Genomic DNA, 25,142 nt, shown 5'->3' with positions numbered 1-25,142 from the left:
CCTGGGATGCATGGGACCCTCCTGGAGCCATGATTTGTTTCGAAATCAGGGTGGCCAGGGGCATTGAATCAACATTGCCCAAGGTCTGTCTGGACTGCAAAGTCTGTAAAATGTTAGTCATAGCCACAGACAATATATCAGCGGAAACTGCAACTCCGTCCCTGTCCCTGGACAGGGATCACCGGTGGTTCTTTTGGCCACCTGTAGCAGAGACCCCGTTGAGTAATTGCACACACTGGGGGTCCTGGAACAGTCGCATGCAGTACAAGCAGCATAGAAAGCCTGTGCCTTGGCACCCATGCCTTTTTTTTTTTTTGCTGTTGCTGTCTAGCCATCTAGGAGCATTAGCCAAGAATAGCGACCGTACAGTGCAATGTATAGCATACAAGCATGAAGTACAATAAACACTTCAGCACATGCAGTACAAGGAGCATAGAAAGCCTGTGCCTTGGCACCTTTGCTTTTCTGCTGCCGTTGTCTAGTTATTCAGGAGCATTAGCCAGGAAAAGCGACATACAGTGAATGTATAGCATACAAGCATGAAGATAACCACTGCAGCACATGCAATCCAAGCAGCATTGAAAGCTTGTGCCTTAGCACCCTTGCTTTTCTGCTGCTGTTGTCTAGTCATCAAGGAGCATTAGCCAAGAATAGCGACATGCAGTGAATGTACAAGCATGAAAATAAACTCTGCAGTACATGCAATCCAAGCAGCATTGAAAGCTTGTGCCTTAGCACCATTGCTGTTTGCTGCCGCTGTCTAGCCATCTAGGCGGGTAGACAGCCAAGAATAGCCCTTACAGTGCAATGTAAAGCATACAAGCATAAAGGACACATGACACTGCAGCACATGCAAGACAAGCAGCATATAGAGTCTGTGCTTTAGCACCCCTGATCTTTTGCTGCTGTTTCTAGGTCTGCATCCTGAATAGCGACCGTACAAAAGTACAACAGGACGCTTCGGCATTAGTGGGTCAGCACTTTAGTTGCCGCTTACCGCCCGCACAAAAGCGGGTGTGTGGCGCCGGAATCCTGTGCTGGTAGCTCAGTGTCTCCGTTTTCCCGCTCTTCGTGCCGGAATGGCTGCCGGCGTCCAGAGGAGAGGGGCGGGCCGAGGGCGTGCCCGAGACAAGAGCGGGAACCCGGCGCCCACTGTGTCTAGTAAAGGGGGCTGGAGAATGCAAATAAGGCTCCAGCCCTCGGCGCTGCTATAGAACAGCGTCTCTCCCTGTCCCTGAGTGACAGGGTGGGGGCGGGAACGAAGCGGCGCTAGGCCGCAAAAGCCGAGGACTAAAGTTAGAAGCGCCGCCGCCGTAAAAGCGCGGTCGGCGCGTCCCCGGCGCACTACAAGTCGCAGCTGCGCCGCCGCTCCAGGGGCGGTCGGCGCGGCGGTCCCCACACGTAAAGTCCCCCAGTAATCTGCAGGGACTATAAGCCCAGCGCACAGCGCTACAGTCCCCGGCGCACTAGCACACCCAGCAAGCCTGGAGTGTGCGTGGCCTGCCATACGGGGACACAGAGTACCTGAAAGTTGCAGGGCCTTGTCCCTGAACAGCACTCCCGCTCCACATCAAGCAGGTTCTATGGGTCTGTGGATGGAGCCCGGCCTCAGGGCTTGGTGGCCGGAAAGATCCCACTTCCTCAGAGCCCCTCAGGGGGATGGGGAAGGAAAACAGCATGTGGGCTCCAGCCTCCGTACCAGCAATAGGTACCTCAACCTTACAAACCGCAAGTTGGGTGAGAAGGGAGCATGCTGGGGGCCCTAGTATGGGCCCTCTTTTCTTCCATCCGATATAGTCAGCAGCTACTGCTGACTGAACAGTGGAGCTTATGCATGGATGTCTGACCTCCTTCGCACAAAGCAGAAAACTGGTGAGCCAGTGATCCCACTGGGGGTGTATAGCCAGAAGGGGAGGGGCCTTACACTTTTTAGTGTAATTGCTTTGTGTGGCCTCCGGAGGCAGTGCTATACACCCAATCGTCTGGGTCTCCCAATGGAGCGCCGAAGAAAACCAAAAAGGGTGACTCCGAAGAGAGCACAGTCAAATAAGAGACTCTCCTGAGAGAAATTATGGCCACCAGAAAGACCACTTTCTGTGAAAGACTAAACAACGAAACCTCCCTAAGAGGCTCAAAGGGGGGTTTCTGTAAGGCCATGAGGACCAGAGTAAGGTCTCAGGGATCCAGAGACCGCCGGTAAGGCGGAATGATGTGAGATGCGCCCTGCATGAAGGTGCGCACCTGGGCCAGTCGGGCGATACGCCGCTGGAACAACGCTGACAGAGCCGAGACCTGTCCCTTGAGGGAATGAGGGACAGACCTAGCTGCAGGCCAGACTGTAGAAAGGACAGGATGGTCGGCAAGGAAAAAAACGGCCAAGGAGCATGGCCGGAAGAACGACACCAGGACAGGAAAATTCTCCAAGTCCTGAGGTAAATCCTGGCCGAGGAAGACTTCCGAGCCTGAGTCATAGTGAAGATGACCTCGGAAGGAATGCCTGAAGCCGTAAGGATTCAGGGCTCAAGAGCCACGCCGTCAATCTGAGACCCGCAGAATTGTTGTGGAAAACGGACCCTCTGAGAGAACGTCTGGCCGGTCCGGGAGATGCCACAGCACCTCTACGAACAGACGGAGCAGGTCTGGGAACCAAGCTCGCCTGGGCCTGGGGCGATGAGTACGACCCGACGGCCCTCCATTTTGATCTTGCGCAGGACTCTGGGTAAGAGAGCTAGAGGGGGAAACACGTAGGCCAGACGGAACTGGGACCAATCTGGAACCAGCGCGTCCGCTGCCAAGGCCTGAGGATCGTGGGAGCGAGCCACGTAAACCGGGACCTTGTTGTTGTGCCGGGATGCCATTAGATCCACTTCCGGAGTGCCCCGCCTGCTAAATTGACCGGAACACTGCCGGATGCAGGGCTCACTCGCCGCTGTCCACGGTTTGACGGCTGAGATAATCTGCCTCCCAGTTTTCTGCGCCTGGGATGTGGACTGCGGATATGGTGGACTTGGAGTCCTCCGTCCACTGAAGGATATGTTGAACTTCCAACATTGCTAGGCGGCTGCGAGTCCTACAGCCCTGATTTCCAGCACATTGATCGAGAGGGCTGATTTGGACGGAGTCCAAGTGCCCTGTGCTCGGTGGTGGAGAAACACTGCTCCCCAGCCGGATAGACTGGCATCCGTGGTGAGAATCACCCATGACGGGGCCAGAAAGGAGCGTCCCTGGTACCGAGAGAGGGGCCGAAGCCACCACTTAAAGAGAGCTCCTGGTCTGTGGCGACAGAGCCACCAGCCTGTGCAAGGAAGGAATCCCTTGCCCCAACAGCGGAAAATGTCCAGCTGCAGGGGACGCAGATGGAACTGGCAAGGGGAACCGCTTCTATTGACGCCACCGTCTGACCCAGCACCTGCATGAGGTGCCTGATGGAATGACGGCGGAGCCTCAGCAGAGAGCGAACCGCCAGATGAAGAGACTGCTGTTTGACTAAGGGCAGCTTCACAAGTGCCAGCAGAGTCTCGAATTGCATCCCTAGGTACGTAAGTTCCTGGGTCGGGGTCAGAGTGGACTTGCAAGCGTGGCGAGAGTGAGCGAGACACTCCGCTGACAGTCTGCACTGGATGAAGCCCTGACTAGAAGGGCGTCCAGGTAAGGAATCACTACCAGCCCCTGGAGGAGCAGAACCGCAACTGGTGAATACACGAGGGGCCGTGGCTAACCCAAGGGGAGAGCCACGAATTGGAAATGTTCCTCTCCGATTACAAAACGTAGCCAACGCTGGTGTGAAACTGCGAATGGCACATGCAGAGAGACATCTCTGATGTCGATGGATGCTAAGAAATCTCCTTGGGTCATTGACTGATCGCAGAGATTCCATGCAAAATTGCCGCACCTGAACATGCTTGTTGAGAAGCTTGAGATCCAGGTCGGAAAGCACCGTCCTTTTCGGGGACTAGGAAGAGATTTGAGTAGAAATCTCAGAACCGTTCCCAGTCGGGAACTGGTACAATTACTCCATTGGCCTGCAAGAATGCCACGGCCTGTGAGAAGGCGGCGGCCTTGGAGCAGGGGGGAGTTGTCAGAAAAAAAATCTGTTTGGCGGCTGGATAGAATTCTATTCTGTAGCCGTGGGAGATGGTAACCCACACCCACTGATCGAAGACGTGTTGAAACCACACGTCGCCCAAGAGGGAGAGCCTGCCACCGACCAAGGACGTTACTGGTGCGGCCAGATAATCAAGAGGAGGCTGCCTTGGTGGCAGCAGCTCCTGCCGACTTAGGACGCGGCTTCATGCGCCAGTTGGTTTACGGACCTTGGCTGAGTTAGTGGACGAGGCCGAGGGCTTAGAGGACGACCAGTTAGAGGAAACGAATGGAACGAAACCTCGACTGGTTCCTGCTCTGGAAGGTTTCCTGGGTTGTGGCATGGAAGTACTCTTCCTGCCAAAAGCTTCCTTAATAATTTCATCCAGTTGTTCACCGAATAGACTGGTCCCAGCAAAAGGTAGTCCAGCAAGGAACTTCTTAAGAAGCATCTGCCTTCCACTCTCGAAGCCACAGGAACCTGCGGATAGCGAGGGAAGTAGCCGAGGCCACCGCAGTGCGGTGACAGTCTCCAGCTATAGGATGAAAAGACTGAAGCCTGGAAGTTAAGGCAACCAATTCGGGCATAAAGGCCCTGGTGAGGGAATGCATCTCCTCCCGAGAAGCAGAGATGGCTTTGAGAGCCCGCACTGCTGCAAAAGATGGGGAGAACGAGGCCCCTGCCGCCTCATATATAGATTTGGCCAGAAGGACAACCTGGCGGACAGTGGGATCCTCAGAGAGGTGCCGTCAGCCACTGATATAACTGTCCGGGCTGAAAGTCTAGACCCCGGAGGGTCCACCCTTGGTGAATGAGCCCACTCCTTGACCACCATTGGTGGAAGGGGGAAACAGTCATCAGAACCACGCTCTGGGAAGCGTCTGTCAGGACAGGCTCTGGGCTTGGTCATAGTGACCTGAATGCTGGAGTGGATAAGGAACACACTCCTTGTTCTCTTAGGCAAGGTATACTGATGCTTTTCTGCCAAAGAGGGGTGCTCCCCTGATACAGGCGGATTGAGGTCCAGTACAAATATAATGGACGCAATCAAATCATTAGCATCTGCGTCACTTTCGGACAGATCAATAGGGTACATGGAGAGCGTCCGAGCCCCCAGTAAGGCATCCTCCTTGTCCTGCGAGTCAGCTCGTGAACCAGAGCCGCGGGGCGAGGAGGGAAAGGGGACCCTGCGTCTCCATTTTAGGAGGACGGGCTCCCAGATGAAGAATCCTCTGTGAGCTTTGCTGAGCGAGCCGTAGCAGCAGAAGCGCTCTGAGAAGGGGGCTGATGCATGCTCAGCAGTGTCCGGGACAGCTGTCCCCTGGAGAGAGGGATTCTACCCCGGAGTCGGAGCAGCCGGAGGGACCACTGGGGATAAGCCTCCAGGCTGAGGCACCACTATGTCAGAGCAGGCATCACAATGTGGTTATGTGCTCGGTACAGACAGTACGAGTCAACATGCGGTGCATAATAAAAAACAGCCTTGCAGCCCTGCACTGATATGAGACATGCTGCAGAAGTGGGGGCTCTGTCCAGAGAGACCCCCAGCAGAGTATATAAACAGAGTATATAAGCAGCAGCACAACCAGAGGTTGTGGCTTGCCAGACCGTATAACATAACATCTCTGTGCCCTCCAGATTCCCCAGAAGTGGGGGCTTTTCGGAAAAAAACCCCCAGCAGAGTATATAAACAGAGTGTATAAGCAGCTGCACAACCGGAGGTTGTGGCTTGCCAGACTGTTTAACATAGGGGCATCTCTGTGCCCTCCAGATCCCCCAGAACTGGGGGCTCTGTCCCAGGCCCCCATTTGTCACAATGTGTTTGCAGACATTGATCTCTGTGCCCTAGAACGCTGAGAAAATGGCGTCCGCAGCGAGGAGAGGGGGCGGGGCCTACTCTGAGAGCAGGACGGAGGGCCAATGAGGCATACAGGGGAGGGAAGCTTTCCTCAGTGAGGAGTGTCCCTTCCCTGTGCTGAACAGCCGCTGGGCGGAGCCACCCTGTCTCACTGCACTGACTGACATAGAATCGAAACTAGGCCTCAGGCGAAGCCGGGGCCTAGATTTAAACATGCGGCCAGCGAGCAGACACCATCGGCGCGGTTCTCCAGTGAAAACTGGAGAACCGGCCGGAAATGTTAAAACATACATATAACACATTCTCCCCCACAAATAAAGTACAAGGGACCCCTAGAAAGACCACTTTCTGTGGTAATAACGTCTCAGTACTTAGCTTGAGACGCAGGTGCCAGGTCCCTGGGTGGTCATCGCTCCGTCCGGCAGGATCCTGAACAGGGCTGCGGATGGAGACCGGTCTCCTGCAAAGCAGTGAGAACTGTGACGGCTCCCACTTCAAGCCAGAGCCTCAAGAGATGGTGAAGGAGTGCGGCATGCAAAGGGCTCCAGCCCTGAAATCAACCTTAACAGCACCGCCGACACAGTGGGGTGAGAAGGGACATGCCGGGAGTCCAGATTGGACCCGCTTTTCTTCCAAATCTTTGAAATCAAAAATCAAAAATCAGAGGATGCATGTGTGTGTGTGACCTCCTGAACACAAAGCATTGAACTGGTTGGATTTGTCATCCGGGGAGTGTATATGCTCGGAGGGAGGAGCTACACTTTTAGTGTAGTACTTTGTGTGTCCTCCGGAGGCAGAAGCTATACACCCCATGGTTTGGGTCTCCCATAAGGAACGATAAAGAAACATTAATACTTTATATTTTTTCAGTTATTGAAATTTTTTTTTTTTTTACAACACCTTCCCTTTTATTTGTATAACTCACTCGATGTGTTACAAAAGGAGCCCCCCTTCCTCTGTTCATCTAAACCAGTTCTTCCTAAACTGCAGTCCTCACGGCCCCCAACAGGTCATGTTTTCAGGATTTCCTTACTATAGTACAGGTGATGCCTTGATAATGATTCCATCACCTGTTCAATAATAAGGAAATCCTGAAAACATGACTTGTTGGGGGCCATGAGGACTGGAGTTTAGGAAACACTGATCTAAAGGGTCCCACGGCCAAGACAGAAGCTATCTCTGATCACGGCTGCAGCAGGAACACGGCAGTTTAGTACAGTCGGCTCTTGCAGTGGATGATGCACGATGAGAAGGGGTTATTACTAAGGTTTTCTACAAGTAAAATATATCTTTGTACCGTGTTAGCCAGTAGAGATAAAAAAATTGTTTAAAAGAACAGAGAGTCCTCAGTGGTTGATACCTTTTAATGGCTAACTGAAAAGATGGTAATAATTGCAAGCTTTCGAGACTACTCAGGTCTCTTCATCAGGCATGGTATAACACAAAATCTGAAGAGTCACGTATTTATACACAACAGGACGTAGAATAGTGCAGTAAAAAAAAAAAAAAAAAAAAAAAAAAAAAAAAAAGAACAAGTTATATGAAACAGAACTATCTCTATGGCAGGGGGACAAGCTGTTCTAGCCATAAATACTGCCGCAGCAGTATTTATGGCTAGAACAGCTTGTCCCCCTGCCATAGAGATAGTTCTGTTTCATATAACTTGTTCTTTTTTTTTTTTTTTTTTTTTTTTTTACTGCACTATTCTACGTCCTGTTGTGTATAAATACGTGACTCTTCAGATTTTGTGTTATACCATGCCTGATGAAGAGACCTGAGTAGTCTCGAAAGCTTGCAATTATTACCATCTTTTCAGTTAGCCATTAAAAGGTATCAACCACTGAGGACTCTCTGTTCTTTTAAACAATTTTTTTAAGGTTTTCTAAGAATTACTCATTATGCCCCCTTACGTAGCCAATTGACCACAAGGAAAACTCGACCCATCTCTTTTTTTTGGGAGCAAGAACAAATACGGCTACCACTTTACATACCGATAAGGGGACCAGACCGACCAGTCCATGCGGGAGCTCCACAAAAACTCCATATGGCATTATATTCTTCACAAATCCAGTAAACAGCATCCCAATCTGTAAGTCAGAGAAGTCCTTGGCGACCGGGTCCTTTTCCATGAAGGAGATGAGGGCAGGTTTCCTGGTCAGTAACTGAAGCTTTTAGTAAAGGATTCACCAAGATTATCAAAAGGTATTCAGACAATGTGAAAGGGAGATGTATAGGGAGCCCATCACGCTGTATATACAGTCCGATCTGTGGACAGCACCGTATAGAGAAGCGGAGCAGAAGGATATATAGAATTGGTGGAAAAGAGTCAGGATAACCTCTATTTTATTCATTGTAATACCTGGTGTTTGTATGTAGAAGTCCAGTGGGCGGTCCTACTAGTGACTGACAGCTACCTCTGCATGCATTGTCATATAGGGACTGAGTAGGACCGCCCACTTGACTCATACATACAAACACCAGGGATTTCAGTACACTATGTAAGTTTTACTGAAACTTTTCCATAAAAATGTACAGTAATATGATCAGCTCTTCCAGCTCTCCAACATCCTCGCTAACCTTCTTACGTACAGTGGCCAGCTTCCCTCCTACTTTTTCCTATTTCCACTGTCCACTTCCTTACCAGACAGCTCTGACATTACAGGAGCCAGAGAAGGGCGGTATAGATAGAAAACAAGCTGGTGGGAAAGTGCACTGAATAGTTTGACTATGCCAAGTGTGCACTCAAATGGTTTGGCCGTGCCAAGTGTGCACTAAATGGTTTGACCGTGCCAAGTGTGCACTAAATGGTTTGACCGTGCCAAGTGTGCACTAAATGGTTTGACCGTGCCAAGTGTTCAATGAGTGCCAGTGCTTGGTTTGAACAGTCATTTTGTGCTGAGAAGACTGCTCTTAAGCACCACTGCAGGGTATTTTTTGTTTTACCTCTGGAGCGATGCTACTAATCTAAAATCCCTGACCCTACTCTTACACTTACCCACCAACGTCTTCATTTTCTATCACCACCGCTCTCATAGGTTTCCAGCAGTTCATGACCTGCTAGCAGCTCCAGTGTTTCATGGAGCATACCAGAGGTCATAACGCAATACAAGTCTATGAGGGCCTCGTTGTGGCTCTCACAGACTTGCATTGGGTGCTTGTAGCATAAATTTTGACTTCTGGCCAGTCAGAACATACAGGCACAAGATGGCACTGAAGGACTGGAGAGATGCTGAAAAAAGGTGAAAATGTTGAAGGGAAAGTATAAGACTGTGGCAGGAGACTTAGATTTAAAGCTCCAGAATGGGGCTTCTAAACTCTGGAGTGGTGCTTTAAGAAATACTACAATCATGTATAATTTAAGTGACATCTCATGATATGTCCTGGATTGCTGGGAACCCAACAATACTAAGAATGGGTGTTCCAAATTAATGGAGCTATGGTCCCACACCACAACCTGATTCATTGTTCATGGGTCTGCCGAGGCCTGTACTTGACTACATCGATCAGGTCCATACACAAGAATTAGACCAATGGCCAGCATGTGGGGGTGTTGCTCCCCTTTCGAGGGATCCCAGCAGTGGAGAGGCAACAGTTTTGTAAATTAGGCCACCCCCTTGCCCCTGCTTTTCCTTTTCACATCTATTCCCCAGAGGAGACTGTGGTGACACCTAGGATTACATATCAGCAGGGTGGTGACCCAGCATAAAGTTATGGCACAACAACGTTGTGATTGCCACAGCCGGGTCAGTGACCCTATAGATGGGATAAGATCAAGTTAGAAAATAAGAACATTAGGACATAAACGTAAAAGGATACAGGTTTGCCTTTGCCGGTGCTGAGAAACATTAGTCCGGCAAGCTGATCGCCCGGCTGCAAGCATTGCCACAAAAGCTCACAGTTGGAGACATGATCAGACAGATGAGTCTTCGGAAGAAATGCCGGACTTTCCTCGGGCAGAATCAGCACGGTCAGCCCGTCCTCTGCCTTACTGACAATTTTCACATCGACAGTCTGAAAACAAGAAATAAAATTTTTTTTTAAAAAATAAATCTTAAATGTAGGTCCAAATTGGATAATCAGTCTTTAAAAATGTATTTTTCCATCATCCTCAACATTACAATTTATACGATTAAAAAAAATATAAGTAGTAAAAAGAATTTTGGGTCTCTATTATACGAAGGTATTACGGGAAAATGGCACAATCGATGTGCAAGAGTTAATAAAATAACAGCAATGCAAAACCACAAGGAACCCCTTTTTGTGAATGGAGGTCTACCAAAACACACACACACACACACACACACACACACACACACACACACACCACTATAGGGTAAAATACAGATACACATGTCCATTTCTTCCTAAGCTATTGATATTACGAAGGAAGCCAGAATTAATGCGACTCTGTCAGCAGGTTTTTGCTATGTAAGCTGAAGCCAGCATGCTGCAAAGGTTAATAAAGAAAAGTCAGGGATGCCTGTCTTGTCACAGCCCCATTTGTTGTTTAAAGCAGCAGGACCTTAATCATTGCAAGACTAGAAAGTCCCACACAGGGCAGTCCGGCACGCCCCTCCTATGATTGTACACTGACACTAAGTGGTCGATCTCTATAGACAACATGGTGTGTGCCTCAACACGGTAAATTTTTTTAACTGCATGAGAGGACACACACTAGCTAGGGACCCAAACATAGAGAAATACTTTGGCGTAGTGTTGGGGCTCTGTTGCATTGATCAATTAAATAAACGGATTTGTGTACTCACCGTAAAATAGTTTTCTCTTAGCCATCATTGGGGGACACAGGACCATGGGCGTTAGTGTCCTCCTATGGATAGGCAGCATAAGTAGATGCAAAAGCATAGCTCCTCCTCTGCAGTATACACCCCTTGGCCGGGCCAGGCAGCCTCAGTTTTAGTACACAAGCAGTAGGAGAAAAACCAGTAAAAACAGAGGAACATGAGAAAAGAAGAGTCCTAACCAAATAAGGTACTGAGAGAACCAAGGCCCAACAGGGCAACAGGGTGGGTGCGGTGTCCCCCAATGATGGCTAAGAGAAAACGATTTTACGGTGAGTACACAAAAATCTGTTTTTCTCTGACGCCTCATTGGGGGACACAGGACCATGGGACGTCCTAAAGCAGTCCATGGGTGGGAAACATAAAAGAAGACAACACAACCCAAGGACTAGGAACCAGTCCCAGACAGCCTGGAGCGCCTACTGAGAGAGGTGCTCTACTGCCGTTTGCAGAATTTTCCTACCCAGATTTGCCTCAGTTGAAACCTGGGCATGGACTCTGTAATGCTTTGAAAACGTATGTAGGCTAGACCAGGTCGCAGCCTTACACACCTGTTCCACTGAAGCCTGATGCCGAATGGCCCACGAAGCGCCAACTGCTCGCGTGGAATTAGCCCGCAGCCCACTAGGAATGGGCTTGAGTTGCAAGCGGTAGACTTCCTAGATCGCAGAGCGAATCCAGCGAGCCAGAGTCGCCTTTGAAGCTGCCTGTCCCTTCTTAGGCCCCTCAGGAATGACGAACAAAGAGTCCGTTTTCCTAAAGTGGGCTGTCCTGGATATGTAATATCTGAGAGCTCTGACGAGATCTAACGAATGCAGGGACCTTTCCACCCTATGAACTGGGTGTGGACAAAAGGAAGGCAGAACAATGTCCTCGTTCAAATGAAACGGGGTAAGAACCTTTGGAAGGAAATCCGGAAGGGGGCGCAGAACCACCTTGTCCTGGTGAAAGATCAGAAAAGGCTTGCGGCAAGAGAGTGTTGCTAGCTCCGAAACCCGTCTGATGGATGTAATTGCCACCAGGAATGTTACCTTCCAGAACAGAAGAGCAAGGGAGGATTCCTTGAGGGGTTCAAAGGGAGACGTCTGGAGACTGTCCAGAACGAGGTTGAGATCCCATGGTTCCAGCGGCCGTTTGTACGGGGGAACTAGATGGGAAACGCCCTGGAGGAAGGTCTTGACTTGCGGTTTTTGAGCCAGGCGGCATTGGTAGAAGATTGAGAGCGCTAAGACCTGCCCTTTAAGGGAACCAAGAGCCAACCCCGCTTGCAAGCCAGACTGTAGAAAGTCGAGAATTCTGGGGATGGCCAGAGGCATAGGCTGGACGTTTTTTTCCTGCACTATGAAAGGAAGATTTTCCACGTACGGTGGTAAATGCTGGATGAAGCAGGCTTTCGGGCGCTGATCATGGTGGCAATAACCGCGGGGGAGAATCCTGCTCTTGTTAATATCCAGGTCTCAATGGCTATGCCGTCAGCTTCAGGGCTTTGGAGTTCTGATGGGAAATGGGCCCTTGGGTCAGCAAGTCTGGGATGTCTGGAAGGCACCATGGTGCGTCTGTGAGCATTTGTACTAATTCAGCGTACCAGGCGCGCCTGGGCCAGTCCGGTGCTACCAGTATCACCGGGACTCCCTCCACCTTGATCTTCCCGATTACCCACGGCAGTAGGGGTAGAGGTGGAAATATGTAAGGCAGGCGGAAGTGGTTCCAGGAGCAGACTAGAGCATCCGCGCCGATGGACTGCGGGTCGCGTGACCTGGCTATGAACGTGGGTACCTTTGCATTCAACCTTGAGGCCATTAGGTCCACATCTGGTGTGCCCCAGCGAGTGCAGATATGTAGAAACACATCTGGGTGGAGAGACCATTCTCCGGCGGCCAGGCCTTGGCGACTTAGAAAGTCTGCTGCCCAGTTCACTACCCCCGGTATGTGTACCGCTGATATCACTGATCCCGTCGATTCGGCCCAGCTGAGGATCTTGTGGGCCTCGAGATAAGCCGCTTTGCTGCGGGTGCCCCCCTGCCGATTGATATAGGCTACAGCTGTCGCATTGTCCGATTGGACTCGAATCTGACGACCTGCTAGCAGAGGGCAGAACGCTCTGAGCGCGAGGAAGATCGCGCGGAGTTCCAGGATGTTTATGGGTAGGAAAGACTCCTGGGGCGTCCAACGTCCTTGAGCAGTGTGGTGCCGGTACACCGCCTAGGAAGCTGGCGTCCATGGTCAGGACCAGCCAGTTCACTGGGAGAAAAGATCTCCCCTTCGATAGGGATGAGGACCGAAGCCACCAGCGGAGTGCGTACCTGACTGAAGGCGTCAGTGAAGATGTCTGTCCAGAGAGAATGGGCTCTTGTCCCAGGCCGCTAGAAGGGCTAGCTGCAGTGGGCGGAGGTGCAGTTGAGCAAATGGTACTGCTTCCATAGCCGCCACCATCCTGCAGAGCACTTTCATGCTGAATCGAATGGAGCAAGACGGAGGACGTAGAAGGCAGCGTATCGCTCGTTGAAGAGCGATCGCTTTGTCCTGAGGGAGAAGGATCAAGCCCCGATGGGTGTCCAGGGACATGCCCAGGAAGGTGATGGATCGTGATGGGATCGGGGATGATTTGTCCAGATTCACTAGCCACCCTAAGCGGGATATCGTGTCCACAGTGATCTGGACGCTGGTCGACCTCCTACAATGAGTGTCTTCCGGGGCGCCAAAGGAGTCATGAGGGGGGAAAACGTCGTGGCCGAGTCTCCCTAGTCCTGGATTGTTTCGATCTAGGCTGCCATGATGAAGTGGGTTTCAGGGAGAGCTGAGGTCGGTCCCTGCGTAGTCCGCGGCTGGTGGCGGGGACAGCACGGGATGTCGACCAACCAAATGAGTTCCGAAAGGAGCGGAACGAGGACTGTGAACGTCTGGTGAAGGACGTCCTGGATTTCAGCTGGGGGAGGGAGGTACTCTTTCCTCCCGTGGCGTCAGAAATTAGCTTGTCCAGACGTTCGCCAAACAATCGGTCTGGAAAAAAGGGAAGGCCCGTGAGAGACTTCTTGGAGGCAGAGTCCGCACGCCATTGTCGAAGCCAGAGAGCTCTACGGAAGGCTATGGTATTTGAGGTGGCAAACGCTGCGCAGGTAGCAGCATCCATGGAGGCCTGCATGAGGTATTCTGCCGCAGCGGCAATTTGAGCTGTTACCTCTGTGAAGGTATGAGTGAACTGGGATTTCTCAAGCGAAGTGTTAAGGTATTCTGCCCAGACCGAGATCGCCTTTGCGACCCACACAGCGGCAAAGGAGGGCGAGAGGGAGGAACCCGCAGCCTCAAAAGCAGAGCGGGCGAGGTGCTCCACCTGTCTGTCGGGTCCTTGATGGAGGAACCATCGGGTAAAGACAGGAGCATCTTTGTGGTAAGGCGGGAGACCGGGGGTGGGGGGGGGGGGGGTCGACCGAGGGCGAATCAGCCCAGCCCTTAGGGGCAGGTGAGGCAAAAGGGTACCGGGACTCCATGAGTTTTCGGTTACAGTGCCTGTCAGGCTTCTCCCTATGCTTTGTGAGGATATCCTGAAACGCTGGGTTATCAGCGAAAACCTTTTGGGGTTTCCTTGCCCTCTTAAAGGAGACCGCATGGTCAGTGGTAGTGGATGGGGGATCCTCCACATGCAGAGTTTGGTTGATTGCTGCTATAAGGGAGTCTATTGCAGTTTGATCATCTGGGGAGGATGAAACCAAGGAATCCTCCTGGTACAAACAGCATTTTCCCTCCTTCAGCTCTTCAGAAGCCGTGGAGCGTGTGGGGGAGCCTGCCCTGTGTGCTCCCGAGGGAGAGCCCGCTGGAGACACCTGGCCGTGTGCTCTTTTCCTGATACCTGCAACCGGTGAAGGATGTGCCCAGATTACCTCAGAAGGATCCTCCATAGGGGTATCCTCAGGCTGCGTTCCGTCCAGGGACCCAGAAGGGTGTGGAGGACGACATTGCATAGCCAGCACCAGGTTCTGTGACAGTTTTTCCATGGATTGGGACAGAAACTGTGCGCATTCCAGTGGGCTGGGAGCCCTAGGCTCTGGGCTGACGGTTGAGGCAGTGGTGGCAGGGGCGTCTTGGGGGGCTATAGGGGCACAGGACTCACAGAGAGAAGAGGTGTGCTTATGTGGTAGCTCAGCGTGGCAGGCAGTGCAGGCTGAATAATAGACTATGTGGGCCTTAGCACTCTTAGTGCCCTTAGAATTCTGCATGTTCCTAATAGGAGTATGCCTGGAGGGGGAGCAATGCTCAGCAGAGCTACAAGTGAAGCAAGCACCTCACCAGAATCAGCCGATGGCCCTGTCCTCAGGAAGAATTAAGCTCTATGGAGATCTTCGCATGCTTTCCTGGGAGGGGGGGGGGGGCTTATCATGCCCGCGGGGGGAGGGGGCTTAGCGCTAAAAGAGCGCGAAGATGAAGTCAGTGTGCCCCCCTCCTCCCCCTACTGTGGGTAGTAAAAAAACGGCGGGAAGGGAGCTTCTGACAGTTTTCCTCCCTCTCCCTCCAGTCAGCACACAGCTTGTCACTGGTGGTTATCAGCCGGCTTTTCTGCTAGAGCAAATAAACAGCATGAGTCCCTGAGCACTGGGCCCTCCCCCTGCCACCAGGAAATTATCTGCAGGACTTTCTGCAAACAGGAGTGACTAACCCCCTCCTCCAGCCAGCAAGCTAGAGAAAAGTTAACACTGTGTGTGCAGGATCCTTGGGGCTCTCCTTGCACTCAGCAAGGGACTTTCTCATAAATACTGTAAATGTCCTGGGAGCCTTCCCTGCAGCGTCTTTTTTCCCTTTGTCTGGAAATCAGTCAGGGGGGGGGTCTCACCTTAAACAGTGCTTTAGTCCAGGCAGTAGAAATAGAGTCAGCTTGCTGTGTCCGGTCACACCGGTGCCATATTCAACTCAGAGCCTGCAAAGAGGGGCTGAGGAATTGGGCTATAGAGGCACAGGCCTCAACCCTGGGCTTTGGAAAAAAGAGAATTTTGTTACTTACCGTAAATTCTTTTTCTTATAGTTCCGTATTGGGAGACCCAGACCTTGGGTGTTTAGCTTCTGCCTCCGGAGTACACACAAAGTACTACACTTAAAAGTGTAGCTCCTCCCTCTGAGCTTATACACCCCCTGGTAGCCAGTCCTAGCCAGTTTAGTGCAAAAGCTGAAGGAGAATAGCCACCCACAAGTAGAACAGAGTAAGAACCGGAACAACCGGAGACTCTGTCCACGACAACAGCCGGTGATAAACACACGGAACAAGAAAATTGCCAACAGGCAACAGGGAGGGAGCTGGGTCTCCCAATACGGAACTATAAGAAAAAGAATTTATGGTAACTAAACAAAATTCTCTTTTTCTTTATCGTTCCTTTGGGAGACCCAGACCATGGGACGTTCCAAAGCTGTCCCTGGGTGGGAATAAACAGAAAAAACTAAGAAGTAGGCGGAGCCTAACTTCACAAGTGGGCGACAGCCGCCTGAAGGATGCGTCTGCCCAAGCTCCCATCTGCCGAAGCATGAGCATGCACTTGGTAGTGCTTCGAAAAGGTATGCAGGCTAGTCCAAGTGGCAGCCTGACAGACTTGTTGAGCCGTAGCCTGGTGCCTAAAAGCCCAAGAGGCACCGACAGCTCTGGTCGAGTGTGTTTTGATCCCCGGCGGGGGAGGCAACTGAGTACTCTGGTAGGCGTCCGAAATGGTCGATCTAATCCAACGGGCCAAGGTCGGCTTAGAAGCAGAGAGACCCTTGCGCCGCCCTGTGGTTAGCACAAAAGAAGGGAATTTTGTTACTTACCGTAAATTCCTTTTCTTCTAGCTCCAATTGGGAGACCCAGACGATTGGGTGTATAGCTACTGCCTCCGGAGGCCACACAAAGCATTACACTAAAAAGTGTAAGGCCCCTCCCCTTCTGGCTATACACCCCCCGTGGGATCACGGGCTGCTCAGTTTTAGTGCTAAAGCAAGAAGGAGGAAAGCCAATAACTGGTTTAAACAAATTCAATCCGAAGTAACATCGGAGAACTGAAACCGTTCAACATGAACAACATGTGTACCCGAAAAAACCACAAATCCCGAAGGAAACAGGGCGGGTGCTGGGTCTCCCAATTGGAGCTAGAAGAAAAGGAATTTACGGTAAGTAACAAAATTCCCTTCTTCTTCGGCGCTCCATTGGGAGACCCAGACGATTGGGACGTCCAAAAGCTGTCCCTGGGTGGGTAAATTAATACCTCAAGTTAGGGCTGCAGAGCAGCCCTCCCCTACGAGGAGGAAACCGCCGCCTGCAGGACTCTTCTACCTAGGCTGGCGTCCGCCGAAGCGTAGTTATGCACCTGATAATGTTTGGTGAAAGTGTGCAGACTCGACCAGGTAGCTGCCTGGCACACCTGTTGAGCCGTAGCCTGGTGTCGTAATGCCCAGGACGCACCCACGGCTCTGGTAGAATGGGCCTTCAGCCCTGATGGAACCGGAAGCCCAGCAGAACGGTAGGCTTCAAGAATTGGTTCCTTGATCCATCGAGCCAGGGTGGATTTGGAAGCCTGCGATCCTTTGCGCTTACCAGCGACAAGGACAAAGAGTGCATCCGAGCGGCGCAGGGGCGCCGTGCGGGAAAAGTAGATTCTGAGTGCTCTCACCAGATCCAACAAATGCAAATCCTTTTCATACCGATGAACTGGATGAGGACAGAAGGAAGGTAAGGAGATATCCTGATTGAGATGAAAAGAGGATACCACCTTAGGGAGAAACTCCTGAATCGGGCGCAGCACTACCTTGTCCTGGTGAAAAACCAGGAAGGGAGCATTGGATGACAGCGCTGCCAGCTCGGATACCCTCCGAAGAGACGTGACCGCTACCAGAAAGGCCACTCTCTGTGAGAGTCTAGAAAGTGAAACATCCTTCAGAGGCTCGAAGGGCGGCTTCTGGAGAGCAGCTAGTACCCTGTTCAGATCCCATGGATCTAACGGCCGTTTGTACGGAGGGACGATGTGACAAACCCCCTGCAGGAACGTGCGTACCTGAGGAAGTCGTGCTAGACGCTTTTGAAAAAATACCGATAGCGCTGAGACTTGCCCTTTAAGGGAGCCGAGCGACAAACCTTTTCCCAAACCAGATTGCAGGAAGGGAGGAAAAAGGAGACAATGCAAATGGCCAGGGAGACACTCCCTGAGCAGAGCACCAAGATAAGAATAACTTCCACGTCTTGTGGTAGATGTTGGCAGACGTCGGCTTCCCAGCCCGTCTTATGGTGGCAATGACGTCTTGAGATAATCCTGAAGACGCTAGGATCTCGGACTCGATGGCCACACAGTCAGGTTCAGGGCCGTAGAATTCATTGGAAAAAACGGCCCTTGGGACAGTAAGTCTGGCCGGTCTGAGAGTGCCCACGGTTGGCCGACCGTGAGATGCCACAGATCCGGGAATCACGACCTCCTCGGCCAGTCTGGGACGACGAGGATGGAGCGGCGGCAATCGGAGCTCAGCTTGCGTAGCCCTCTGGGCAACAGTGCCAGAGGTGGAAACACATAGGGTGGCTGGAACTGCGACCAATCCTGAACTAAGGCGCCTGCCGCCAGAGCTCTTTGCTCGTGAGACCGCGCCAGAAAATCGGGACCTTGTTGTTGTGCCGAGACGCCATTAGGTCGACGTCCGGCATCCCCCAGCGGCTACAGATTTCCTGACACCCTTCTGGGTGCAGAGGCCATTCCCCTGCGTCCATGCCCTGGCGACTGAGGAAGTCTGCTTCCCAATTTTCTACGCCCGGGATGTGAACTGCGGATATGGTGGATGCTCTGTCTTCCACCCACATCAGAATCCGCCGGATTGCCTGGTAGGCTTGGCGATGCGTGTTCCGCCTTGGTGGATGATGTATGCCACCGCTGTGGAATTGTCCGACTGAATTCGGATCTGTTTTCCTTCCAGCCACTGCTGGAAGGCTTGCAGGGCAAGATACACTGCCCAGATTTCCAGAACATTGATCTGAAGGATGGACTCCTCTGAAGAGAGTCCTTGACCGTCTGAGAAGGGAGACGTTCCTGTCTAGGGACGTCGACTCCCCAACCCATTGGCAAAGCATGTCCCATTGAAGTGGACGCAGATGAAACTGCGCGAAAGTGACTGCCTCTGCATGAGGCGTCTTAAGGGGTGTGACTGGCCTTGAAGGAGAGACTGCACCCCCGTCTGTAGTGAACGCTGCTTGTCCAGCGGAAGCTTCACTATCGCTGAGGGAGTGTGAAACTCCATGCCCAGATATGTCAGCGATTGGGTCGGTGCCCGATTTAACCTTGAAAAGTTGATGATCCACCCGAAACTCTGGAGAGTCTCCAGCGCCACGTTCAGGCTGTGTTGGCATGCCTCTTGAGAGGGTGCCTTGACAAGTGGATCGTCCCAGTAAGGATCACAGAGTGACCCTGAGAGTGCAGGACTGCTCCCACTGCTGCCCTGAACTTGGTGAAAACCCGTAGGGCTGTCGCCAGACCGAAGGGCAGGGCTACGAACTGAAGATGCTCGTCTTCAATAACGAAACGTTCTATTGATGCTAGGAAATCTCCTTGAGACATTGAGGCAATGACGGAGCGGAGGGTTTCATCCGGAACCGCCTGGCCTTCACGTGCTTGGTGAGCAGTTTTAGGTCCAGAACGGAACGGGAAGAGCCATCCTTTTTTGGCACCCCAATCAGATTGGAGGAAAAACCGTCTTGTTCCTGAAGAGGAACAGGGATTACCACTCCAGAAGAGCTCGGCTCGGGGGGGGGGGGGGGGTGGGAAAGTTCTGAAGAATCGAGCCGGAGGACGAGAACAGAACTCAATCCTGTACACGTGAGACACAATGTCTCTCCCCACCGGTCTGTGACCTGTGGCAGCTAAATGTCGCCAAGCGGGAGAGTCTGCCACCAACCGCGGATGCGGAGAGAGAGAGCTGAAAGTCATGAGGAGACCGCCTTGGTAGCAGTTCCTCCGGCTGCCTTCCTTGGGCGTGATTGAGCCCGGCCGGAATCTGAGCCCCTCTGAGCCTTTTGAGCCCTTTTGGACGAGGACAATTGGGACCTGCCCGAGCCTGGGAAGGACCGAAACCTCGACTGTCCCTCCAGGACAGCATTAATAGGGTAAGTCGCAATGCCGACATTGCGAGGTTAAGGACACCACCTGCGGCACAGATGTACGTGTGCTCAAGACCAGCTGCGCAAGACCAGCTGAAATAGCTTAGAGTGCCCATACGGCTGCGAATGCCGGAGCAACCGACACGCTAATAGCTTCACAGACAGATTTCAACCAGAGGTCCATCTGTCTGTCAATGGCATCTTTAAGTGAAGTCCCATCTCCACTGCAACTATGGATCTAGCCGCAAGCCTGGAGATTGGGGGATCCACCTTTGGACCCTGGGTCCAGCGCTTGACCACGTCAGGGGGAAAGGGATAACGTGTATCCTTAATACGTTTGGAGAAACGCTTATCTGGTAAGCGTGGTGTTTCTGAACTGCTTCTCTGAAGTCAGCGTGGCCAGAAAAGTACTCAATATACGCATGAGATACTGAAAAGGGATTTCTCCTGCTGTGAAGCGGACTCCTCCACCGGAGGAGCTGAGGGAGAAATATCCAACATTCCATTGATGGACGCTATAAGATCATTCACTATGGCGTCACCATCCGGTGTATCCGGATTGAGAGCGGTGTCAGGATCAAAGCCCTGATCAGCTACGTCTGCCTCATCATACAGAGAGTCCTGCTGGGACCCTGACCAGTGATGAAGCCGAGTGCCGCACCCAGCGAGCTGGCTTAGGCTGTCTGGGACTGTCGTCCGTGTCAGAGCCTTCACCCTGGAATGCCTGGGACCCCCCCGGAGCACTGATTATGTTCCAAATGAGGGTGGCCAGGGAGCATTGATCAAGATTGCCCATGGCCTGTCTGGACTGCAAAGTCTCTATCCCATGACAATCTATCAGCGGAAACTGCAACTCCGTCCCTGTCCCTGGACAGGGGTCTTTGGCCACCTCTAGCAGAGACCCCGGCTGACCAAGTGCTACAGGGGAGCATTTGCACACAATGGGGGTCAGTGGAACCTGCCGGTGGAACAGTATCACATGCAGTAAAAACAGCATAGAAAGCCTGTGTTGCTTTTTTGCTGCTGTATTCTAGCCATCTAGGAGAATATAGCCAAGAATAGCGACCGTACAGTGCAATGTATAGCATACAAGCATAAGTACAAATGAACACTTCAGCACATGCAATACAAGCAGCATAGAAAGCCTGTGCCTTGGCACCCTTGCTTTTTTGCTGCTGTTGTCCAGCCATCTAGGAGAATATAGCCAAGAATAGCGACCGTACAGTGCAATGTATAGCATACAAGCATAAGTACAAATGACCACTTCAGCACATGCAATACAAGCAGCCTATAAAGCCTGTGCCTTGGCACCCTTGCTTTTTTGCTGCTGTTGTCCAGCCATCTAGGAGAATATAACCAAGAGTAGCGACCGTACAGTGCAATGTATAGCATACAAGCATAAGTACAAATGAACACTTCAGCACATGCAATACAAGCAGCATAGAAAGCCTGTGCCTTAGCACCGTTGCTTTTTTGCTGCTGTTATCTCGCCATCTAGGAGGGCATATAGCCAAAAATAGCGACCTACAGTGCAGTCATGCAAGCATAAAATACAAATGGACACCTCGGTATTTAGTGGGGTCAGCACTTCAGGTGCTGCTTACCGCCCGCCTATAACGCGGGTGTGTGGTCGCCAGAGCCCTGTGACTGGTTGCCCAGAGCTTGTCTCCCTTCTCCAGCCCAGACTGCGTGCAGGAATGGCTGCCGGCGTCTTGTGAAGAGGGGCGGGCCGTGGGCGTGCCCCAGACAAGAGCGGGAAACTGGCGTCCCACTGTGTCCAGTGAAGGGGGCTGGAGAATGCAAAGCAGACTCCAGCCCTCGGCGCTGACTTTCTGTACAGCGTCCCGCCTCTCCCCTGACTGGCAGGGCTGGGGGAGGGAACGAAACGAAAACTAGGCCGCAAAGCCGGGGACTCGAGTAATAAGCGCGGCCGTCCATGTGCACGGCCAGCGCGGAAGTCCCCGGCGCACCACAAGTCCCAGCCGCGCCACAGTGTAAAAAACACCCAGCAGCGGCCGGCGCGGCAGTTCCCAATACATAAATTCACTCAGCAAAGCTGCAGTGAATAATAGCACGAGCGCTCCGCGCTGTTGCCCCCGGCGCACTAACACTCCCAGCAATGATGGTGTGTGCGTGCGCGCTTGCCCGGGGACACAGAGTACCTGAATGTAGCAGGGCCCTGTCCCTGACGATACTCAGCTCCATATCCAGCAGGTTCTCTGGGTCTGTGGATGGAGCCCGGTCTCAGTGCCTGGAGACCTGTAAGATCCCACTTCACCCAGAGCCCTGAGGGGGATGGGGAAGGAAAACAGCATGTGGGCTCCAGCCTCCGTACCCGCAATGGGTACCTCAACCTTAACAAACACCCGACAAAAGTGGGGTGAGAAGGGAGCATGCTGGGGGCCCTAGTATGGGCCCACTTTTCTTCCAACCGACATAGTCAGCAGCTGCTGCTGACTAAAAACAGTGGAGCTATGCATGGATCTCTGACCTCCTTCGCACAAAGCTTGAAAACTGAGCAGCCCGTGATCCCACGGGGGGTGTATAGCCAGAAGGGGAGGGGCCTTACACTTTTTAGTGTAATGCTTTGTGTGGCCTCCGGAGGCAGTAGCTATACACCCAATCGTCTGGGTCTCCCAATGGAGCGCCGAAGAAAATAAGAAAAAAAATTTATGGTAAGTAACAAAATTCTCTTTTTCTTTATCGTTACTTTGGGAGACCCAGACCATGGGACGTTCCAAAGCTGTCCCTGGGTGGGAATAAACAGAAAAAAACTAAGAAGTAGGCGGAGCCTAACTTCACAAGTGGGCGACAGCCGCCTGAAGGATGCGTCTGCCCAAGCTTGCACCTGCCGAAGCATGAGCATGCACTTAGTAGTGCTTCGAAAAGGTATGCAGGCTAGTCCAAGTGGCAGCCTGACAGACTTGTTGAGCCGTAGCCTGGTGCCTAAAAGCCCAAGAGGCACCGACAGCTCTGGTCGAGTGTGCTTTGATCCCCGGCGGGGGAGGCACCTGAGTACTCTGGTAGGCGTCCGAAATGGTCGATCTAATCCAACGGGCCAAGGTCGGCTTAGAAGCAGAGAGACCCTTGCGCCGCCCTGTGGTTAGCACAAAAAGAGGTGCACCGCCTAAGCGCAGCGGTGCGAGACACATAAATCCGGACCAGATCTAGAGTATGCAACGCTTTCTCAAAGCGATGAACAGGGGCCGGACAGAAGGAAGGCAAGGAAATATCCTGGTTAAGGTGGAAGGGAGAGACCACCTTAGGAAGAAAGTCTGGGGTCAGACGGAGAACTACCTTGTCTTGGTGAAAAAACAAAAAAGGTGACTCCGAGGAGAGCGCAGCCAAATCAGAGACTCTCCTGAGAGAAGTTATGGCAACTAGAAAGGCCACCTTTTGAGAAAGACGATACAAAGAAACCTCCCTAAGGGGCTCGAAAGGGGGTTTCTGCAATACCGTGAGGACCAAGTTAAGGTCCCAGGGATCCAAGGGCCGCCGATAAGGCGGAATGATGTGAGACGCACCTTGCATGAAGGTGCGGACCTGAGCCAGCCGGGCGAGACGCCGCTGGAACAACACTGATAGAGCGGAGACTTGTCCCTTGAGAGAGTTGAGGAACAGTCCTAGCTGCAGACCGGACTGTAAAAAAGACAGAAGGGTCGGCAACGAGAATGGCCAAGGAGAATGGCCGGAAGAGCGACACCAGGGCAGGAAAATTTTCCAAGTCCAGTGATAGATCTTGACGGAGGAAGACTTACGGGCCAGAGTCATAGTGGAGATGACTTCAGGAGGAATACCAGAAGCCGTCAAAATCCAGGACTCAAGAGCCACGCCGTCAATTTGAGTGCCGCAGAATTCGGGCGGAAAAACGGACCTTGCGAGAGCAGGTCTGGACGATCCGGAAGATGCCACGGCATCTCCACGGACAGTTGGAGCAGGTCCGGATACCAAGCTCGCCTGGGCCAGTCCGGTGCAATGAGGATGACTCGACGGCCCTCCATTCTGATCTTGCGCAGGACTCTGGGCAAGAGAGCTAGAGGGGGAAACACGTAGGACAGACGAAACTGGGACCAGTCTTGAACCAGAGCGTCCGCGGCGAAGGCCTGAGGATCGTGGGAGCGAGCCACGTAAACCGGAACCTTGTTGTTGTGACGGGATGCCATTAGGTCCACGTCCGGAGTGCCCCACTTGCGGCAGATTGACTGAAACACTGCCGGGTGGCAGGGACCACTCGCCACCATCCACGGATTGATGGCTGAGATAATCTGCCTCCCAGTTTTCTACGCCAGGGATGTGGACTGCGGATAAGGTGGATTTGGAGTCCTCCGCCCATTGAAGAATGCGTTGGACCTCAAACATTGCCAGACGGCTGCGTGTCCTGCCTTGATGATTGATGTAGGCAACCGCTGTCGCGTTGTCTGACTGGACTCGAATGTGCCTGCCCGCCAACAGGTGGTGAAAGGCTAGGAGAGCTAGAAGCACAGCTCTGGTTTCCAGCACATTGATTGAAAGGGCTGACTCGGACGGAGTCCAAGTGCCCTGTGCTCTGTGGTGGAGATGTACCGCTCCCCAGCCGGATAGGCTGGCATCCGTGGTGAGAATCACCCAGGACGGAGTCAGGAAGGAGCGCCCTTGGGACAGGGAGAAGGGTCGAAGCCACCACTGAAGAGAGCTCCTGGTCCGTGGCGACAGAGCCACTAACCTCTGTAAGGAGGAAGGCCGCTTGTCCCAACAGCAGAGAATGTCCAGCTGCAGAGGACGCAGATGGAACTGGGCAAAGGGAACCGCCTCCACGGAGGCCACCATTTGACTCAGCACCTGCATCAGGCGACTGAGGGAATAACGGCGGGGCCTCAGGAGAGAGCGCACCGCTAGCCGGAGAGACTGCTGTTTGATTAAGGGCAACTTCACAAGTGCCGGCAAAGTCTCGAACTGCATCCCTAGGTACGTGAGACTCTGGGTCGGAGTCAGAGTGGATTTGGGAAGATTGACAAGCCACCCGAATTGGGCTAGGGTGGCGAGAGTGAGCGAAACACTCCGCTGACAGTCTGCGCTGGATGTACCCTTGACCAGAAGGTCGTCCAGATAAGGAAGCACTGCTAACCCCTGGAGGTGCAGGACCGCAATCACTGCCGCCATGACCTTGGTGAATACCCGAGGGGCCGTGGCTAACCCGAAGGGGAGAGCCACGAATTGGAAATGATCCTCTCATATCGCAAAACGTAACCAACGCTGATGTGACACTGCGATTGGCACATGTAGATAGGCATCTCTGATGTCGATGGACGCCAGGAACTCCCCTTGGGTCATAGAGGC

At 52.4% G+C, this 25,142-nt stretch overlaps 1 protein-coding gene across 1 annotated transcript in view; it reads right to left on the bottom strand.

The window, feature by feature from the left end:
• The window catches only part of PDCD11 (programmed cell death 11), a 254,756-nt gene that overhangs the window by 113,256 nt on the left and 116,358 nt on the right, over window positions 1-25,142 (bottom strand). The window contains exons 15-16 of the mRNA XM_075348616.1: window positions 9,759-9,953; window positions 7,934-8,104 (exon numbers count right to left, since the gene is read on the bottom strand). Coding sequence (XP_075204731.1) covers window positions 7,934-8,104; window positions 9,759-9,953 — 366 coding nt within the window. The remainder of the gene's footprint in view (window positions 1-7,933; window positions 8,105-9,758; window positions 9,954-25,142) is intronic.

The sequence above is a fragment of the Anomaloglossus baeobatrachus genome, chromosome 5 (assembly GCF_048569485.1).
Source record: "Anomaloglossus baeobatrachus isolate aAnoBae1 chromosome 5, aAnoBae1.hap1, whole genome shotgun sequence".
Taxonomy (NCBI): domain Eukaryota; kingdom Metazoa; phylum Chordata; class Amphibia; order Anura; family Aromobatidae; genus Anomaloglossus; species Anomaloglossus baeobatrachus.
Note: the sequence above shows the minus strand (reverse complement) of the source record. Positions and strands in the feature narration are given on the sequence as shown.